The sequence below is a fragment of the Oncorhynchus mykiss genome, chromosome 19 (assembly GCF_013265735.2).
Source record: "Oncorhynchus mykiss isolate Arlee chromosome 19, USDA_OmykA_1.1, whole genome shotgun sequence".
NCBI lineage: Eukaryota > Metazoa > Chordata > Actinopteri > Salmoniformes > Salmonidae > Oncorhynchus > Oncorhynchus mykiss.
In genome coordinates, this window is record NC_048583.1 from 57,593,857 (window position 1) to 57,615,618 (window position 21,762).

General features: G+C 43.9%; 1 protein-coding gene across 2 annotated transcripts in view; it reads left to right on the forward strand.

Moving 5' to 3' along the window:
- LOC110498171 (calcipressin-3) overlaps positions 1–21,762 on the forward strand; it is an 83,995-nt gene that overhangs the window by 29,580 nt on the left and 32,653 nt on the right. The window contains exon 3 of one of the 2 annotated variants that reach the window (XM_021574780.2): positions 6,328–6,426. The exons of the other annotated variant lie outside the window; for it this stretch is intronic. Coding sequence (XP_021430455.2) covers positions 6,328–6,426 — 99 coding nt within the window. The remainder of the gene's footprint in view (positions 1–6,327; positions 6,427–21,762) is intronic. 2 annotated transcript variants of the gene reach the window in all.

Consider the following 21,762-nt stretch of genomic DNA (forward strand, 5'->3'; position numbering starts at 1 on the left):
CTGGTCAGAGTCTTTCTGGGCTGTGCTCTCGTCTAGGTCTCTTCCTGGTCAGAGTCTTTATGGGCTGTGCTCTCGTCCAGGTCTCTTCCTGGTCAGAGTCTTTCTGGGCTGTGCTCTCGTCCAGGTCTCTTCCTGGTAAGAGTCTTTCTGGGCTGTGCTCTCGTCTAGGTCTCTTCCTGGTCAGAGTCTTTCTGGGCTGTGCTCTCGTCCAGGTCTCTTCCTGGTCAGAGTCTTTATGGGCTGTGCTCTCGTCTAGGTCTCTTCCTGGTCAGAGTCTTTATGGGCTGTGCTCTCGTCCAGGTCTCTTCCTGGTCAGAGTCTTTCTGGGCTGTGCTCTCGTCTAGGTCTCTTCCTAGTCAGAGTCTTTATGGGCTGTGCTCTCGTCCAGGTCTCTTCCTGGTCAGAGTCTTTCTGGGCTGTGCTCTCGTCCAGGTCTCTTCCTGGTCAGAGTCTTTATGGGCTGTGCTCTCGTCTAGGTCTCTTCCTGGTCAGAGTCTTTCTGGGCTGTGCTCTCGTCTAGGTCTCTTCCTGGTCAGAGTCTTTCTGGGCTGTGCTCTCGTCCAGGTCTCTTCCTGGTCAGAGTCTTTATGGGCTGTGCTCTCGTCTAGGTCTCTTCCTGGTCAGAGTCTTTCTGTGCTGTGCTCTCGTCCAGGTCTCTTCCTGGTCAGAGTCTTTCTGGGCTGTGCTCTCGTCTAGGTCTCTTCCTGGTCAGAGTCTTTCTGGGCTGTGCTCTCGTCCAGGTCTCTTCCTGGTCAGAGTCTTTCTGGGCTATGCTCTCGTCCAGGTCTCTTCCTGGTCAGAGTCTTTATGGGCTGTGCTCTCGTCCAGGTCTCTTCCTGGTCAGAGTCTTTATGGGCTGTGCTCTCGTCTAGGTCTCTTCCTGGTCAGAGTCTTTATGGGCTGTGCTCTCGTCCAGGTCTCTTCCTGGTCAGAGTCTTTATGGGCTGTGCTCTCGTCTAGGTCTCTTCCTGGTCAGAGTCTTTCTGGGCTGTGCTCTCGTCCAGGTCTCTTCCTGGTCAGAGTCTTTATGGGCTGTGCTCTCGTCCAGGTCTCTTCCTGGTCAGAGTCTTTATGGGCTGTGCTCTCGTCCAGGTCTCTTCCTGGTCAGAGTCTTTATGGGCTGTGCTCTCGTCTAGGTCTCTTCCTGGTCAGAGTCTTTATGGGCTGTGCTCTCGTCTAGGTCTCTTCCTGGTCAGAGTCTTTCTGGGCTGTGCTCTCGTCCAGGTCTCTTCCTGGTCAGAGTCTTTATGGGCTGTGCTCTCGTCCAGGTCTCTTCCTGGTCAGAGTCTTTATGGGCTGTGCTCTCGTCTAGGTCTCTTCCTGGTCAGAGTCTTTCTGGGCTGTGCTCTCGTCCAGGTCTCTTCCTGGTCAGAGTCTTTCTGGGCTGTGCTCTCGTCTAGGTCTCTTCCTGGTCAGAGTCTTTCTGGGCTGTGCTCTCGTCCAGGTCTCTTCCTGGTCAGAGTCTTTCTGGGCTGTGCTCTCGTCCAGGTCTCTTCCTGGTCAGAGTCTTTATGGGCTGTGCTCTCGTCCAGGTCTCTTCCTGGTCAGAGTCTTTCTGGGCTGTGCTCTCGTCTAGGTCTCTTCCTGGTCAGAGTCTTTCTGGGCTGTGCTCTCGTCCAGGTCTCTTCCTGGTCAGAGTCTTTCTGGGCTGTGCTCTCGTCTAGGTCTCTTCCTGGTCAGAGTCTTTCTGGGCTGTGCTCTCGTCTAGGTCTCTTCCTGGTCAGAGTCTTTATGGGCTGTGCTCTCGTCCAGGTCTCTTCCTGGTCAGAGTCTTTCTGGGCTGTGCTCTCGTCCAGGTCTCTTCCTGGTAAGAGTCTTTCTGGGCTGTGCTCTCGTCTAGGTCTCTTCCTGGTCAGAGTCTTTATGGGCTGTGCTCTCGTCCAGGTCTCTTCCTGGTCAGAGTCTTTATGGGCTGTGCTCTCGTCTAGGTCTCTTCCTGGTCAGAGTCTTTATGGGCTGTGCTCTCGTCCAGGTCTCTTCCTGGTCAGAGTCTTTCTGGGCTGTGCTCTCGTCTAGGTCTCTTCCTAGTCAGAGTCTTTATGGGCTGTGCTCTCGTCCAGGTCTCTTCCTGGTCAGAGTCTTTCTGGGCTGTGCTCTCGTCCAGGTCTCTTCCTGGTCAGAGTCTTTATGGGCTGTGCTCTCGTCTAGGTCTCTTCCTGGTCAGAGTCTTTCTGGGCTGTGCTCTCGTCTAGGTCTCTTCCTGGTCAGAGTCTTTCTGGGCTGTGCTCTCGTCCAGGTCTCTTCCTGGTCAGAGTCTTTATGGGCTGTGCTCTCGTCTAGGTCTCTTCCTGGTCAGAGTCTTTCTGGGCTGTGCTCTCGTCCAGGTCTCTTCCTGGTCAGAGTCTTTCTGGGCTGTGCTCTCGTCTAGGTCTCTTCCTGGTCAGAGTCTTTCTGGGCTGTGCTCTCGTCCAGGTCTCTTCCTGGTCAGAGTCTTTCTGGGCTGTGCTCTCGTCCAGGTCTCTTCCTGGTCAGAGTCTTTATGGGCTGTGCTCTCGTCCAGGTCTCTTCCTGGTCAGAGTCTTTCTGGGCTGTGCTCTCGTCTAGGTCTCTTCCTGGTCAGAGTCTTTCTGGGCTGTGCTCTCGTCCAGGTCTCTTCCTGGTCAGAGTCTTTCTGGGCTGTGCTCTCGTCTAGGTCTCTTCCTGGTCAGAGTCTTTCTGGGCTGTGCTCTCGTCTAGGTCTCTTCCTGGTCAGAGTCTTTATGGGCTGTGCTCTCGTCCAGGTCTCTTCCTGGTCAGAGTCTTTCTGGGCTGTGCTCTCGTCCAGGTCTCTTCCTGGTAAGAGTCTTTCTGGGCTGTGCTCTCGTCTAGGTCTCTTCCTGGTCAGAGTCTTTATGGGCTGTGCTCTCGTCCAGGTCTCTTCCTGGTCAGAGTCTTTATGGGCTGTGCTCTCGTCTAGGTCTCTTCCTGGTCAGAGTCTTTATGGGCTGTGCTCTCGTCCAGGTCTCTTCCTGGTCAGAGTCTTTCTGGGCTGTGCTCTCGTCTAGGTCTCTTCCTAGTCAGAGTCTTTATGGGCTGTGCTCTCGTCCAGGTCTCTTCCTGGTCAGAGTCTTTCTGGGCTGTGCTCTCGTCCAGGTCTCTTCCTGGTCAGAGTCTTTATGGGCTGTGCTCTCGTCTAGGTCTCTTCCTGGTCAGAGTCTTTCTGGGCTGTGCTCTCGTCTAGGTCTCTTCCTGGTCAGAGTCTTTCTGGGCTGTGCTCTCGTCCAGGTCTCTTCCTGGTCAGAGTCTTTCTGGGCTGTGCTCTCGTCCAGGTCTCTTCCTGGTCAGAGTCTTTCTGGGCTGTGCTCTCGTCTAGGTCTCTTCCTGGTCAGAGTCTTTATGGGCTGTGCTCTCGTCCAGGTCTCTTCCTGGTCAGAGTCTTTCTGGGCTGTGCTCTCGTCCAGGTCTCTTCCTGGTCAGAGTCTTTATGGGCTGTGCTCTCGTCTAGGTCTCTTCCTGGTCAGAGTCTTTATGGGCTGTGCTCTCGTCCAGGTCTCTTCCTGGTCAGAGTCTTTATGGGCTGTGCTCTCGTCCAGGTCTCTTCCTGGTCAGAGTCTTTATGGGCTGTGCTCTCGTCTAGGTCTCTTCCGGGTCAGAGTCTTTCTGGGCTGTGCTCTCGTCTAGGTCTCTTCCTGGTCAGAGTCTTAATGGGCTGTGCTCTCGTCCAGGTCTCCTCCTGCACTGCGTTATCAATCTCTATACCTGCTGTCCTCCACCTGGCTTATCTTGTTGTCGCTCTCTCTTTCTCATTTTTACTTTCTCCCCCTTCTGTCTCTTTCTCCCTTCTCTCTCTCTCTCTTCTCTCTCTCCATCACTCTCTTCTCCTTTGCTCTGTGTTCTTTCATTCTGTCACTCTTCTCTCTCTCTACTCTCTCTGTCACTCTCTTCTCTCTCTGTCGCTCTATACTCTCTCCCTCTGTGTTCTTTCTCTCTCTGTCACTCTCTCCTCTTTCTCTCTGTCACTCTCTTCTCTATCGCTCTGTGTTTTTTCTCTCACTCCTCTCTTCATAATTGTTCTCTCATTTCCTTTCCCTCGCTCCCCACACTCTCTCCTCTCTCTCGGTTTTCCCTGGCTCCCTTCGCCTGTACATGGCCGATTTGCTTTATAAATAGCTTGGCCTAGATTACGGCAGCTGCAGTGGCGCCAGGGGGTGGCTGGGTAGGGCCGATTGAGGTGGTGGGGCACTGGCAGCCTCCATCGCTGGGAAGGCTCAGGAATAGTGTGTGTGTGGAGGGGGGGGGGTGTATGTGTGTGTGTGACTATGTTTGTGTGTGCATATGTGTGTGAGTGTATTGTGTGTGTGTGTGTGTGTGTGTGTTTTGATGCTGCTACTGCCTGCATGCCTGCTGTGTACACATGCACGATGCCCAGGGCTCATACTGACTCCCATTCCCTCATCCCTAGAGCCCTTGCCCCTTGCAGCTCGACAACCAAAACGACACATGACTGTTATGTCTCATGTCAGATGTGGAGAGGTTTGTTTTCTGGTGTGTGAGTCTCACGTGTGTATCCTGAAGGTTTGACGGTGTTGTTGCGTGTCATTGTGGGTTAGTGGGTGTCCCCTCTGTATGTGCAGGCTCAAACCAGATCAAATCGATGGTCTACTACCCTGGTTTCATGTTCCCACACACAACCATGACTTTGGGATTGCAAATGTCCATTATGTTTTACATAAAGTGGATTTTTGTGATGGTACAGTCAATTTAGCAACAGTTCTTTAATATCTGTGTGTTTCTGTGGTGTGAAGTAACACGTTATGAGTCAATCATCTAGTAATGTCCCCATTTTAGATTCCCTATCAATTTTTTATTTGTATTTTTTTTTAACCTTTATTTAACTAGGCAAGTCAGTTAAGAACATGTTCTTATTTTCAACGACAGCCTAGGAACAGTGGGTTAACTGCCTTGTTCAGGGGCAGAACGACAGATTTTTACCTTGTCGGTTCGGGGATTCAATCTTCTAACCTTTCGTTACCAGTCCAACACTCTAACCACTAGGCTACCTGCCATCAATCAGGGATCTGGTGAGGGGGAAGGAAGCTTGAATATCCAGGACACCCAGAATATTCACATTCACAGATTTGCAAGGAGCATATACACCTCTGAAAGATCACATGATTAAAGGGGGGTAGATGATGGGTTTTTATTCCAATTAAATTTTAAGATGGGTTTTGAAAATGCTGACTAACTGAGATAATTTGAAATGAGGAGGAAGAAAACTCTAGAGGAGTGCACAGAAAATGCCTTAGTCTGTTCACACCCTAACAGAGACCCCCCATTGCCTCAGGCCTGTCAGAACCAGATTGAGCCACCCTATAGTTACAGAGCATCATATCTGGCTCATGTGGTTGTCTATCTGACTGTCTGTCTCTCGGGACAATGTACCCTGTGATGAATGACATGACACACAGACAGACAGAAATAGCCCGCTGCTTCGTCCAGCCCATTGCCTACTCATCGTGGCTTATTGTCTTAGCTAGTGAATGATGAAACTGAGAGCTTGTGCCAGAGTTGATGAGTGTGAGGTTATGCAATGCTGAAGCCTGTTGGAAGTTTGGACCAATCGGATAAGGCTGAACTAGTAAGGGAGATATGACAACTGTGTTTACTGTAGATACTACACTACAGGCTGCTTCTGCAATGTCCACTACGTTATACAGTAAATTAGCAGGCTATACTGGATTTGTCTGGATTGTTTTTTACTTATTGAAGTAACTCTGATATTTCAATAACAGAATAGTCCTACATGGAAAACTATTTAAATGGAACAGACTCAAACTTACTAGCATAGAGTAAAACATTAGATGGTGCATTCCGTTTCTGAAGAAAGACAAAAAAGCTGCATTTATGAAACCAAGACAATAGTGAAATTCTATTCCAGGATATTTTTTTGTGGACTTCATTATAGGCCGTTCTGATTAGTGTTACTGGGTTCGAAGTAGGCCTAGAATACATCATTTCAGAGCTATTGTCGCAGTTATGTTCATGGGCTAAATGAGAAGAAAATATAAATAACAGAACCGAAGTGTAGCTCTACAAGCTGCAGTGTTCCGACCAACAGCATCGCAAATGAACAAACGAGGCTGATAATGACGTCAATGTTGTGCCCGAACGCGCGCTGGTTGGTGCACTCGCGAATGTTTCTGACCGCCGCTCTGTGTTGGAGCGGGGAGAGCGAGTTTTCTGCTGCAGCATCACTCACTTCAAATAGCGCACCCAAACTGTGAGGATACCACCTCATCCGAAGCGAACCCATTGGAGTTACAATCACCTGCGAGGCTGTGACTGCGCTTTCTCTGAAGCAGACAAGGACCGAACGAAATAATTTATTTTATTTATCTTTTCTCTCAGCTACGAAAGGGAATGCCATCTATAAATATGAAACTGGAGATGGTGACCATCATCGCCTGCGAGGTAGACACAGAGGTGTTTACGTCCGACAAGCTGCAGGTAGGCCTATGACGTTACAGATTCATTAAACCGCACGTTGAATATTTCAGAATTTTTGTCTGTTTGTGAAAAAACTTTGAATATTTCTTCCTTTTTTGTCTGTTCATACTCCGAAGTAGCAAAGACCCGTTTTTTCTGCATGTCCCAAAGTGCCTGTCTTGCTTACGTTCACCCTTGTTTTGTTTTTTTATCAATGAAACCGCAACTCATCAAAATGCACGCCCTGAATGCGCATGGATGCCCTCGGTGCCATTGATTGACGTTTGTGGGTTTGCTGAAGTGTGGACGAGAGGGGGAGATGGGGGGCAGACTTTTGTTTTTACTGTATGCGCTATAGACTACATCTTGCTGTCGCATCACTGGTCAATTTTAGTAGGCCTATGCAAGTTACATTCTTAAATGCAGGGGGTTTATAGGAGGGGGGGTTGTTGAATTGAACATGTGGAAGAGCACAGAACAGAAGTGAGGAGCAGTTTACACGCAGTGTCAGAGTCTGACCTCCCTTTCAGCATTGCAGGTGTGCCAGATACATAAGAGCGCATGCATCGAATACAACAGTCATGGAGGCAGATGGTACTGAGATGCCTAAAGCCTTGACATTAGAAAGTGCCAGTGTTTACTTTAAATGCCACACAGATGGTGGTCAAAGCCATGGCTTACCCACTGAACCCTTTAAAATTCCTTAGCCACATGTTTCCTATCCACAGACTGTCATTGTAGCCTGTTGTACAGCACAGAGCCCAGCACATGCCGTACCAGAACAATAACTTATTAAGATTTCCGTTAAGTCTTTCCTTAGTACAGTTAATCAGTCTGAACAGAGATCCTATACTATGAGTCAAAGTACAAGGTAATGCTGTCATGTTCTCAGAAAACATAAACATTGTGCACATGTCTGCACACCAGGGGTCGGAAAACCGACCAGCAACATAAAGTTCCAAACTGTTTGGAATCCCCCAAAAGTAATGGCTAATATCATTCCTTTCTTTCCCTTTTTAAACCTCTGAAATATATATATATATATATATATATATATATATATATATATATATATATATATATATATATATATATATATATATATATATATATATATATATATATATATATATATATATATATATATATATTTATCTCGGCATTAAATAATTTCACCAAACAGTACCGATAGAGCATCTTGCTATGGAGCAGGCAAGCTATAATAGTTATTTACATGCATTGGACAGACAAGTGTATGGCATGAGATGCGACTGACATTTTGCTGATGGGGAGAGAGAGAGAAATAGTGGAGGAGGATACTTGGCTTAAAGTGCTGGGCATAATTAAACCAACAGAGGATTGGCTTCTACGAAGGAATTTTGAATGTCTCAACTTCTGAGAGTTGGCTTAACGTTGGACCAGAGCTAACTAGCTAGCTAGCTAACGAGATTGTGTGTGCAGAGCAGCACCAGAATTAAAATAACAACACTTCTTACCTTTTTGTAGTAAAAAAAAATAGAATGTGAAATGTAATAACTATAGTATCCTTAACTAGCATTGAAAAGTTAATCAATTCTCAAATGAATCATCTCTCTCCATAATTTCTTAATCGCGCTATTATGCAGGTCATGTTGTTCTTCACATTACTGTCTCTGGTAAAAATAAACGCACTATATCAAATAAAATCGATGTTTATTTGTCACATGCACATGTAACAGTACAAGTTTAGACCGTCCCCTCGCCCATACCCGGGCGCGAACTAGGGACCTTCTGCACACATCAACAGTCACCCTCGAAGCATCGTTACCCATCGCTCCACAAAAGCCGCGGCCCTTGCAGAGCAAGGGGAACTACTACTTCAAGGTCTCAGAGCAAGTGACGTCACTGATTGAAACGCTATTTAGCGCCCACGCTAACTAAGCTAGCCGTTTCACATCTGTTACACTCACCCCCCTTTTGACCTTCCTCCTTTTTCCGCAGCAACCAGTAATCCGGGTCAACAGCATCAATGTAACAGTATAATTTTAGACCGTCCCCTCGCCCATACCCGGGCGCGAACTAGGGACCTTCTGCACACATCAACAGTCACCCTCGAAGCGTCGTTACCCATCGCTCCACAAAAGCCGCGGCCCTTGCAGAGCAAGGGGAACTACTACTTCAAGGTCTCAGAGCAAGTGACGTCACTGATTGAAACGCTATTTAGCGCCCACGCTAACTAAGCTAGCCGTTTCACATCTGTTACACACAAGATACAAAAAAGGTGTTTTGCATACAGAAGGTGTAAACGCTACAGTGAAATGGTTGCATAACAGCAATATCGAAAACCAGAAAGTGTCCAGATGAAAATATTTCATAATTATGAGATGACGTATACAGTACCTGACACGCGTGTCTAAATTGATGGGTCATGTGAAGGAAATGCTATAACCAACCCCAGATACGTCTAGATAAGTGGTTGGGTCACTGTTGTTTAGACATGTACACATGTTCATGAAATACAGTAGATGGCTGTAATCACCCCCAGACACACCTGGCTAATTTGATGGGTCACATACTGTGCATTTGGAAAGTTTTCAGACCTCTTCAGACCTTTTTCCACATTTTGTTATGTTGCAGCATTATTCTAAAATTGTGTCAATCTACACACAATAGCCCTTAATGACAAAGCAAAAACAGGATTTTAGAAAATGTTGCAAATTTATTAAAAACAAAAAACTTAAATATCACATTTACATAAATATTCAGACCCTTTACTCAGTACTTTGTTGAAGCACCTTTGGCAGCGATTACAGCCTCGAGTCTTGGGGAGTTTCTCACATTCTTCTCTGTAGATCCTCTCAAGCTCTGTCAGGTTGAATGGAGAGCATCGCTGCACAGTTATTTTTAGGTCTCTCCAGAGATGTTAGATCGGGTTCAAGTCCAGGCTCTGGCTGGGCCACTCAAGGACATTTGGAGACATGTCAGAAGAGGACTGGCCACCCCTCAGAGCCTGTTTCCTCTCTAGGTTTCCTCCTAGGTTCCTGCCTTTGTAGGGAGTTTTTCCTAGCCACAGTGCTTCTACACCTGCATTGCTTGCTGTTTGGGGTTTTAGGCTGGGTTTCTGTATAGCACTTTATGACATTGGCTGATGTAAAAAGGGCTTTATAAATACATTTGATTGATTGATGTCCCGAAGCCACTCCTGCATTGTCTTGGCTGTGTAATTAGGGTCATTGTCCTGTTGGAAGGTAAACCTTCGATCCAGGTCCTATGTGCTCTGGAACAGGTTTTCATCAAGGATCTCTCTGTACTTTGCTCCGTTCATCTTTCCTTCGATCCTGACTAGTCTCCCAGTCCCTGCCACTGAAAAACATCCCCACAGCATGATGCTGCCACCACCATGCTTCACCGTAGGGATGGTTCCAGGTTTCTTCCAGACGTGACGCTTGACATTCAGTCCAAAGAGTTCAATCTTGGTTTCATCAGACCAGAAAATCTTGTAGTCTGAGAATCTTAAGGTGCGTTTTGGCAAACTCCAAGCGGGCTGTCATGCACCTTTTACCGAGGAGTGGCTTCTTTCTGGCCACTCTAACATAAAGGCCTGGTGGAGTGCTGCAGAGATGGTTGTCCTTCTGGAAGGTTCTCCCATCTCCACAGAGGAACTCTGGACCTCTGTCAGAGTGACCATCGGGTACTTGGTCACCTCCCTGACCAAGGCTCTTCTCCCTCGATTGCAAAGTTTGGCTGGGCGGCCATCTCTAGGAAGAGTCTTGGTGATTCCAAACTTATTCCATTCAATTTAATTTTGAATTTACCAATGAAGTTATAGAAACATCTCAAGTATGATCAATGGAAACAGGATGCACCTGAGCTCGATTTCGAGTCTCATAGCAAAGGGTCTGAATAATAATGTAAATGAGGTATTTCTGTTTTAAATGTTTTATACATTTGCTAAAGTGGGGTACTATGTGTAGATTGATGAATATTTTTATTTATTTAATCAATTTTAGAATAAGGCTGTAATGTAAGAAAATGAGGAAAAAGAGAAGGGGTCTGAATCCTTTCTTAATGCACTGTTGTCATCTGGCAAAGTGGAGTGTTTTGTTTAGCTAGCTAAACAATGAACCAGCATAATCCCAACTCATACCACTACCAATACAAACATTGTCATAGGTTTAGTATGAATGTGCAATACATTTCTGAGTGACAGAGTGAGGGCTTTGCATAGGCACGTTGTTGTGTGTTTGTTATTTTTAGTTTCTTTTGTTCCCTGGATCGGTTCCAACCCCTGCCGCACACACACACACACACACGCGCACGCACGCACACACACACACACACACACACACACACACACACACACACACACACACACACACACACACACACACACACACACACACACACACACACACACACACACACACACACACACACACACACACACACACACACACACGAAGAGAGAGAAAGAGTATAGACAAGCACCCAAAGGTATTTGACCTACGGGGAAAGGTAAGGTAAACAGAACAGACAGGCTCATACCACCTTGTCTTGATAAACAGCTCATCTCCATGTCCACGTTCTCCCCTGCAGCACCTGAGCTCTGCATATAACTCTTCACCACAGACTCCCAAAACCCTACTAGCACATCTTGTCTGAGGATGAGCGTAACATCATGCAACGCAGACGTCCCACTTCTTGGCAGAGTAGCCTATGTTTATGCTTGCCTTGTTTGTTGTGCATGTTATGCAAGTGCAAATTTTTTATGTCATCGGAAAAACCACAACCCCTCATCCTACTACCCCGATCGGTCTAATCTGTACTGAGACTGATCTGAGTGCAGCCTTCAAAAACATCTGTGGGGGGAGAGAGAGAAAGGGGAGCGAATGGGCTGACTTTGGGGGAGGATGGCAGATAGATCTGAACTAATCCTGGTTTCTGGCACGTCCTGGGGACAAGAGGACATTAGGTGAGGGGGGGAGGAGGGGGGACGAGATTAGTGGGGAACGAACGGGGTTAGGGAAGGCTCTGATTGAGCTCATCTCTCCCAGGCAGCTTGCCGTTGGTTCATCTCATCTGTTCCCTGTGTGTCTCTATTTATTACAGGTTTTTTTCAATTGCTAACAAGCATCGGTCAATACTGAAGCCACTTTTTCAAAACTCTTCACAGTCTGCATTACCAACAAAACACTTCACACAGTCTGCATTACCAACAAAACACTTCACTGCATTACTGCATTACCAACAAAACACTTCACTGCATTACTGCATTACCAACAAAACTCTTCACACAGTCTGCATTACCAACAAAACACTCTACACAGTCTGCATTACCAACAAAACACTTCACAGTCTACATTACCAACAAAACACTTCACACAGTCTGCATTACCAACAAAACACTTCACACAGTCTGCATTACCAACAAAACACTTCACTGCATTACTGCATTACCAACAAAACACTTCACACAGTCTGCATTACCAACAAAACACTTCACAGTCTACATTACCAACAAAACACTTCACACAGTCTGCATTACCAACAAAACACTTCACTGCATTACTGCATTACCAACAAAACACTCTACACAGTCTGCATTACCAAAACACTTTACTGCATTACCAACAAAACACTTCACACAGTCTGCATTACCAACAAAACTCTTCACACAGTCTGCATGACCAACAAAACTCTTCACACAGTCTGCATGACCAACAAAACACTTCACACAGTCTGCATTACCAACAAAACACTTCACACAGGCTGCATTACCAACAAAACACTTCACACAGTCTGCATTACCAACAAAACACTTCACAGTCTACATTACCAACAAAACACTTCACACAGTCTGCATTACCAACAAAACACTTCACACAGTCTGCATTACCAACAAAACACTTCACTGCATTACTGCATTACCAACAAAACACTTCACTGCATTACTGCATTACCAACAAAACACTTCACGCAGTCTGCATTACCAACAAAACCCTTCACACAGTCTGCATTACCAACAAAACACTTCACACAGCCTGCATGACCAACAAAACACTTCACACAGTCTGCATTACCAACAAAACACTTCACTGCGTTACTGCATTACCAACAAAACACTTTACTGCATTACCAACAAAACACTTCACAGTCTACATTACCAACACAACACTTCACACAGTCTGCATTACCAACAAAACACTTCACTGCATTACTGCATTACCAACATGCACCTTGGACAAACAGTTAATCTCACCTCTAAAACTCACTCAAACCACCAAAACATGTCATACATGTCTCAAAATTGCCTCGTTCGACCATAACATTGTCAACAATTCTCATTCAGAAAGCATGCATAACACACTGACCTAAAAACACTAACAATAGGGAGCATTACATACAGTGCCTTGCGAAAGTATTCGGCCCCCTTGAACTTTGCGACCTTTTGCCACATTTCAGGCTTCAAACATAAAGATATAAAACTGTATTTTTTTGTGAAGAATCAACAACAAGTGGGACACAATCATGAAGTGGAACGACATTTATTGGATATTTCAAACTTTTTTAACAAATCAAAAACTGAAAAATTGGGCGTGCAAAATTATTCAGCCCCCTTAAGTTAATACTTTGTAGCGCCACCTTTTGCTGCGATTACAGCTGTAAGTCGCTTGGGGTATGTCTCTATCAGTTTTGCACATCGAGAGACTGAAATTTTTTCCCATTCCTCCTTGCAAAACAGCTCGAGCTCAGTGAGGTTGGATGGAGAGCATTTGTGAACAGCAGTTTTCAGTTCTTTCCACAGATTCTCGATTGAATTCAGGTCTGGATTTTGACTTGGCCATTCTAACACCTGGATATGTTTATTTTTGAACCATTCCATTGTAGATGTTGCTTTATGTTTTGGATCATTGTCTTGTTGGAAGACAAATCTCCGTCCCAGTCTCAGGTCTTTTGCAGACTCCATCAGGTTTTCTTCCAGAATGGTCCTGTATTTGGTGCCATCCATCTTCCCATCAATTTTAACCATCTTCCCTGTCCCTGCTGAAGAAAAGCAGGCCCAAACCATGATGCTGCCACCACCATGTTTGACAGTGGGGATGGTGTGTTCAGCTGTGTTGCTTTTACGCCAAACATAACGTTTTGCATTGTTGCCAAAAAGTTCAATTTTGGTTTCATCTGACCAGAGCACCTTCTTCCACATGTTTGGTGTGTCTCCCAGGTGGCTTGTGGCAAACTTTAAACAACACTTTTTATGGATATCTTTAAGAAATGGCTTTCTTCTTGCCACTCTTCCATAAAGGCCAGATTTGTGCAATATACGACTGATTGTTGTCCTATGGACAGTCTCCCACCTCAGCTGTAGATCTCTGCAGTTCATCCAGAGTGATCATGGGCCTCTTGGCTGCATCTCTGATCAGTCTTCTCCTTGTATGAGCTGAAAGTTTAGAGGGACGGCCAGGTCTTGGTAGATTTGCAGTGGTCTGATACTCCTTCCATTTCAATATTATCGCTTGCACAGTGCTCCTTGGGATGTTTAAAGCTTGGGAAATCTTTTTGTATCCAAATCCGGCTTTAAACTTCTTATTCAAACCAGCAACCTTTTTGGTTACTGACCCAACGCTGTTAACCGCTAGGCTACCACCACCAACTACCATACTATGTTTTTTCAGATAGCCTCTGGTCTTGGATTAGTCAGTCTGAAGTACTGGTTGGTCCTTTTGTCAATAGTGTGCTATAAACTGAACCGGTGACACTGCATATTCGACAGGCAAAGAGTTGAAAAACTACAAACCTCAGATTTCCCACTTCCTGGTTGGATTTTTTCTCAGGTTTTTGCCTCTCATATGAGTTATGTTATACTCACAGACATCATTCAAACAGTTTCAGAAATGCAAATCCAAGCTACTCAATACTGCCCCCAGCCAAAACAAGTCAAGTCGATTGCTGGCCTAGTCCTTAGCAGTTGCTATAGGACCGGAGATAGCTGATGCTAATAGGGTTAGTTTAAGTGGATGGCTGGCAGTTGCAATAGGACCTGAGATAGCTGATGCTAACAGGGTTAGTTTAAGTGGATTGCTGGCCTAGGCCTTAGCAGTTGCTATAGTACCGGAGATAGCTGATGTGTTAATCTGTGTGGTGGTGTGTTATTACCTGGAGAATATAGAGCAGCATCAGCAGATTAACACGCGTAAGGAATGAAATAGATGAACAGGCTCTCTAATTGTCAAACATCATACAGTATACACGCACATACATGCAAACACACGTGCGCATGAACATACACATTACGCACACACACCACAGAGAAAAAATACACACATGCATATGACTATCACACACACACCAATACATTCTGTTTTACTACTAAGATGTATAAATATATATATGTGTGTTTATATATTATATATGTGTATATATATATATATATAGATAGATAGATAGATAGATAGATAGATAGATATATATATATATATATATAGAGATATATATATATATATATATATATATATATATATATATATATATAGAGATATATATATATATATATATATATATATATATATATAGAGATATATATATATATATATATATATATATATATATATATAGATAGATATATAACTTCCCCTTAGTGTAATTACCAGGTAAGTCGATAAATGCATTAGGTGTGTGAAGTTCACTGATGGATTGTAAGCTGGGCACGTTTAAGCATTAGAGGACAACAAAACGTGTAGGCTGTTTAAGACATGACCTCTTCCTAAAACACTGGAACCCATTATTAGGAAACTACAGATAGGAGAGAAACAACATATTCTGTGAGCTACACACTAGATACTAGACATCCCACACACACACACACACACACACACACACACACACACACACACACACACACACACACACACACACACACACACACACTCTCACTCTCTCTCTCAGTGACTCAGCAAGATGGAATAAAGTAGCTGTTGTTAATTCCGTCTCTGATAGTGTTGTGTCAGCAAACCTCCATCCATCCAAACTAAATCCCAGGACTGTAGAACCCTACTTTCTTTCCATCAGCAGTTGAGGCCTGCTGGTCTGTTCCCAAGCCTACCATCATAACAATGGCAGTTGTCTGTGTCACCTCTGACTGTCGTCCTGGAAAGTCAGCGTAGAGCTTTGAGGAGTCACACCTGTTTTGATGCCTGGCCAGCTCACTTCGACTTCTGTATGGTCTATGTTTTTGCTGAGATCTGTGTTTTGGTCTCTTGACTATTTATCAAGCATATACTAATGGTACAGTATAGGGCTGGGTGATATGGCCAAAATATCATATGATATTTTTCAAATTTGGGGTGGTGTTTTTATGGTTTTTAATAATAAAAGTTATAAATGTGCTTTGTGAGTAGTTCATGACTCCAGGGTTGCAACACATACATTATAAGTGATTTCATTCTGGTTGTTTTATATTGTTCAATTAAATGTAAATATTTATTTGGTGATGTGAATATATTTAATGTAGTTTTATTTAAAAAATTATAACTTTGTTAATGTTTCACTATTTTTATGAAATTCACTGAGGAGAATGGTCCTCCCCTTCCTCCTCTGCTGGAGATCTGTGTATAATGACAAGATGCTAATTTCTCCGCCCTAACAATAGGAGTTGTTGTCCCAAAGGCGGGAAGGCAGGCAACAAGCTTTGGTTCAACCTCTCGCATCACATGTAGCTAGCTAACATATTCATTTTTACTTAACTAGGCATGTCAGTTAAGAACAAATTCTTATTTTCGATGACGGCCTAGGAACAGTGGGTTAACTGCCTTGTTCAGGGGCAGAACGACAGATTTTTACCTTGCCAGCTCGGGGATTCGATCTTGCAACCTTTCAGTTACTAGTCCAACGCTCTAACCACTAGGCTACTTGCCGCCCCTTTCATGCTTCTGATTTAGACGATACAGTTGCACAAACAAAATGCGTATCTAGGCCTACACCAGCATTAGATCGCTTGTTCTGACTAGTACATTTACCATGCTAGGTTGCCAGATAACTGTCAATTAGCATTAGCGGCTAACAAGATCTATTTTAGTCACAACTTGCTAAGAAAAGACAAACTAGGAGACAGTAGTTTGCAGACAGTAGGATACACAAACTATAAGTGTAATTATAGAACACTTGTGGAAAACAGCATGTCACCAACATCGTACTGCATCTATCTGACTGTGCAGCATTGTGACCGGCAAGAAAGTGTTTGTGACTCCGTGGTCGAGCAACAGCTCTCTCTTTCAGTGACAGGGGGTAGGGCCTGGTGTGGAACGCGACATGCAGCAGAAGGGAGAAAAACGACTCAAGTAGAAAATGGAGAAACTAAAAAAAAACTGACATTACAGAAGGTAAAGTAAAAACCCAAACCGGTCAGTGCATCCATACCGGTAGTAAAATACGGTATACCGCCCAGCCCTAGTACAGTACATCAGCTAAAAATGAAATGTGTCAAAACGTCATGTTTGAGATTATGAAATTACATTTGATTGAAAACATGGAACATTTGGATTGCTGTTTGGCTTGCAAGGTCATCATATCAAAACAACCTGCAGTGATAAAAGTCTATACATATTTTAAACAATCAGCAAATAACCTTTAAGCAAGGTTGCACTCAGCAAGCCGTCACAAAGGGCAGCACTTGCTCGATGATATAACCACTCCAAAACAGCTGTGTAGATGTTTACATGGCTATAGTAGAGATTTAGACAAACAGCGTGTGTCAGACGGACCGGTAAAGGAGAGGGGGAAGAGTGGCGGACGATGCGGACGGCTGTACTATGTTCTGTCCAGGTGGGAAACCAGATCTGGCCCTGGCAGGTGGACCAGGCCGGGGAGCATGGGGCTCAGGTTTTTACTTCTCCCAGTCTGGGGACATGTCGAACTGGGCCACGGTCGGCTCACATTCCCCCAAAACCTTAGAGAGGCTCTGGGTCTCGGGTGTCACGTTAGAAAGGTTAGAACGATGTCCGCTGGTGTGACGTAGAAGAATGACTCTGGCTTCTATCATTGCCGGGGTGTCGGGTTACGGGAGCCAGGATGACGGGGTTGTGAGACGATAAGGTGAAGTCTAAAGGAAAAACCTTCAGCTAAGCAAATGGAATGTGGGACAAAGCTTTTTATTCATTGGTGTGGACGTCAATTCGACATCTATTCCATGTTAGTTCAACGTAATTTCCTTTGAAATTATGTGAAAACAACGTTGCATCAAACAGTGTGTTTAGGGATGACTTGATGAATTTATGAAATTGCTTCTTCCAATTATTGATAAAGAAACTGTTAAGAAACTGACTGTTAGAGCTGTTCAGGCTCCATGCATTGATGAGGAATTGAAAAATGGTTGAAAGAGATGGGGCAAAAGGAGTGGCTAATAAGTCCTGTTCTGACTGGCTGACTTACTGCAAATCGAGAAATTATGTGACTAAATAAAAAATAAATATTAATAAACTATATTATGAAGCCAATATCATTGATATAAAGAATGATGGAAAAACTATTTGGAGTACTTTAAATGAAATTATTGGCAGAAAGACATTCAACTCCATCATTCATTGAATCAGATGGCCAAGTCATCACCTTTAATTGTTACCATGTATTTTAATGATTACTTCATTGGCGAAGGGGGAAAACTTAGGCAGGAAATGCCAACAAGGAACAGTGAGCCATCATACTCATGCATAAAAAAAAATATTAATGAAAGAAAATCATTTTAAGTTAGAATTTTGTAAAACCTCCTGACATTGACAACTTAGATGGAAAGCTACTGAGGATGGTAGCTGACTCTATAGCCACTCCTGTCTGTCATATCTTTAATCTGAGCCTAGAGGAAAGTGTTTGTCCTCAGGCCTGGAGGGAAGCCAAAGTCATTCTGCCACCCAAGCAAACTGTTGGAAAAAATAGTGTTTGACCAAATACAATGGTATTTCTCTGTAAACAAATTAACAAAAGACTTTCAGCATGCTTATAGAGAAGGGCACTCAACATGTACTGCACTGACACAAATGACTGATGATTGGTTGATAGAAATTGATAATATATCTAATAGAACTCAGAGGGTTTTCTTTAATGGAAGCTTCTCTAATGTCAAACATGTAAAGTGTGGTGTACCGCAGGGCAGCTCTCTAGGCGCTCTACTCTTTTCTAATTTTACCAATGAACTGCCACTGGCATTAAACAAAGAATGTGTGTCCATGTATGCTGATGATTCAACCATATATGCATCAGCAACCACAGCTAATGAAGTCACTGAAACCCTTAACAAAGAGTTGCAGTCCGTTTTGGAATGGGTGGCCAGTAATAAGAGACAAAGGAATTCCACTATCGTGTATACAGCTGATAACTATGCTCATGGAAATGTGAATACTTTGCAAATAAATGGCCGCTCATTCGAAAGAATTGCAATGTACCTATTTATGTGTGTATGTCTTTGCTGTCTCTCTGTTGAAAACACTTGATCCATCTATGGGGAGTAATTCAACAGAAAGTCTCTGGTTGTGTAAGTCTCTAGTTGTCCACCAGAGGTCACCATGTCCTTTGTAGCTGCAGAATGGTTCTGTCAGAGTACCACCCGGTGGTTCTCGGTCGAGTTTTACTAGACTAAAGTACTTAAACAGCTTCAGACTGAATGTTACTGTGTAGTCTTCTTTTTCTTCTTCTTCGAGAGAGAGGGTTTCAGAGTTTCTAACCATTTCGTACCTTTCAGCTCATGCTGTCTCATTTAAATTCCAACCATTTCAACGTGCAGCCACGCTCCACGTTTTTCTGGTCCCGTAGATTGTAACCATTCGTGACATCCGGTTCAACACCATCCGCCTGCTTTGTCTAGTGTAAATTTCATTAGGATGGGTTTTATGCACTCTGGCAAAAGGGGGCGTTCCATGACGCCGACATAATGTCTGTGCTCACGTGAGTGTGGTCACTGACTGGGTAGTATGTTTATATGAAAAACCATTCTCATTTAGAAGGCTAACATCACATGTCATCTTCTCACAAATAGTTTCAAATTTAATCCTATAAATTCCACAACATTTGGATGTAAACCTGACAACTGGGAAGTATACACATTCAGAGATACAGTTATGTTGTTACACCGTCCTTAATGAGATCCCAAAACAACAACTGATCTGACATAATTGTTCTTTAAGTACCCACGGACCATTCCAACTGTTTGGATTACAGAAATATTCTTTCATTATTCAACCTTTTGATGTCACTGTACTGCAAAGTCTCTCTCTGTGGTAACAAAGGGATGTTTAACTTCCATTTCTGCAGAGTGGGAGAGGGAGTTGTAGGTATTTACAACCGTCATAAAACTGTGGTGGGAGAGAGAGGGGGGGGGGGAATCTGGCGCCTATGATCCTCACCCAAGAGGGCAAATCATGACACCATATAGCCAACTCCTTGGCATTAGGCGTATTTGTGACTCTGATTTATCATTCGATTGATGTACATGCAAAAGATTTATGTGAGTGATTCAAAACAAGAGGGTATAAAGAAGAATTATTGGACAATTGTCTTAATAGAGTAAGACAAACTGAGCAGAATGCATTATTGCAACCACGTCAAAGGAATCCCTCTCCTCCCTCAGAAACTTAGGTGTCCACATACAGTCCCATTTCAAGGTCGATCAAGGAAGTGGTTAATAGACATTGGCACATATTACACAAATGACCCCAGCTTTGGTAATGCATTAGTAGGTTCTAAATAGGCAGAACATTTAGGTAATGACATCATAATGTATTGGAATTGTGTGTCTATCTTTATTTGATGGTCATGTTTCCCCTACAGCGCCCTCTGCTGGGATCTCTTGATTGGGTTGATACTGACTGGGAATGTAAAATGATGCCCAACCTGTGAGATCTTGTTGTTTTGACATTGATTGTCATCGCCTTTCACTCTGAAGAAGGGCTCATACCCCAAAAATGTTTGTGCGGCAATAACAATATGTCAATTTAAGTTTATTTACAGGAGGGCTGTCCTAATTCTGTTCTTTGGATTATATATGAGGATCCAGCACCCGTTTTTAAGTTTATATAAGGTGGAGTCGAGGACGTTGTTTATCTTGTCATGTGTTTATGTACTGACATGTACAGTTGAAGTCAGAAGTTCACATACACTTAGATGTTTTTCAACCACTCCACAAATTTCTTGTTAACAAACTATAGTTTTGGCAAGTCGGTTAAGACATCTACTGTGTGCATGACGCAAGTAATTTTTCCAACAGTTGTTTACAGACAGATAATTCACTGTATCACAATTCCAGTGGGTCAGAGGTTTACATACACTAAGTTGACTGTGCCTTTAAACAGCTTGGAAAATTCCAGAAGATGATGTCATGGCTTTAGAAGTTTCTGATAGGCTAATTGACATAATTCGAGTCAATTGGAGGTGTACCTGTGGATGTATTTCAATGCCTACCTTCAAACTCAGTGCCTCTTTGCTTGATATCATGAGAAAATCAAAACAAATCAGCCAGGACCTCAGAAAAAAATTGTGGACCTCCACAAGTCTTATTCATCCTTGGGAGCAATTTCCAAATGCCTGAAGGTACCACTTTCATCTGTACAAAAAAATAGTATGCAAGTATAAACACCATGGTACCACGCAGCGTCATACCGCTCAGGAAGGAGACGCATTCTGTCTCCTAGAGATGAACGTACTTTGGTGCGAAAAGTGCAAGTCAATCCCAGACAACAGCAAAGGACCTTGTGAAGATGCTGGAGGAAACAGGTACAAAAGTATCTATATCCACAGTAAAACGAGTCCTATATCGTCATAACCTGAAAGGCCGCTCAGCAAGGAAGAAACCACTGCTCCAAAACCGCCATAAAGAAGCCAGACTACAGTTGGCAACTGCACATGGGGGACAAAAATGGTACTTTTTGGAGAAATGTCACCTGGTCTAATGAAACAAAAATAGAACTGTTTGGCCATAATGACCATTGTTATGTTTGGAGGAAAAAGGGGGAGACTTGCACGCCGAAGAACACCATCCCAGCCGTGAAGCACGGGGGTGGCAGCATCATGTTGTGGGGGGGCTTTGCTGCAGGAAGGACATCTCAAGATGCTCGTCAGGAAATTAACCTTGGTCGCAAATGGGTCTTCCAAATGGACCCTGACCCCAAGAATACTTCTAAAGTTGTGGCAAAATGTCTTAAGGACAACAAAGTCATTTTGACCCCACGGGGTGAGATCTTGCGTGGAGCCCCAGATCGAGGGAGATTATCAGTGGTCTTCTATGTCTTCCATTTTCTAATAATTGCTCCCACAGTTGATTTCTTCAAACCAAGCTGCTTACCTATTGCAGATTCAGTCTTCCCAGCCTGGTGCAGGTCTACAATATTGTTTCTGGTG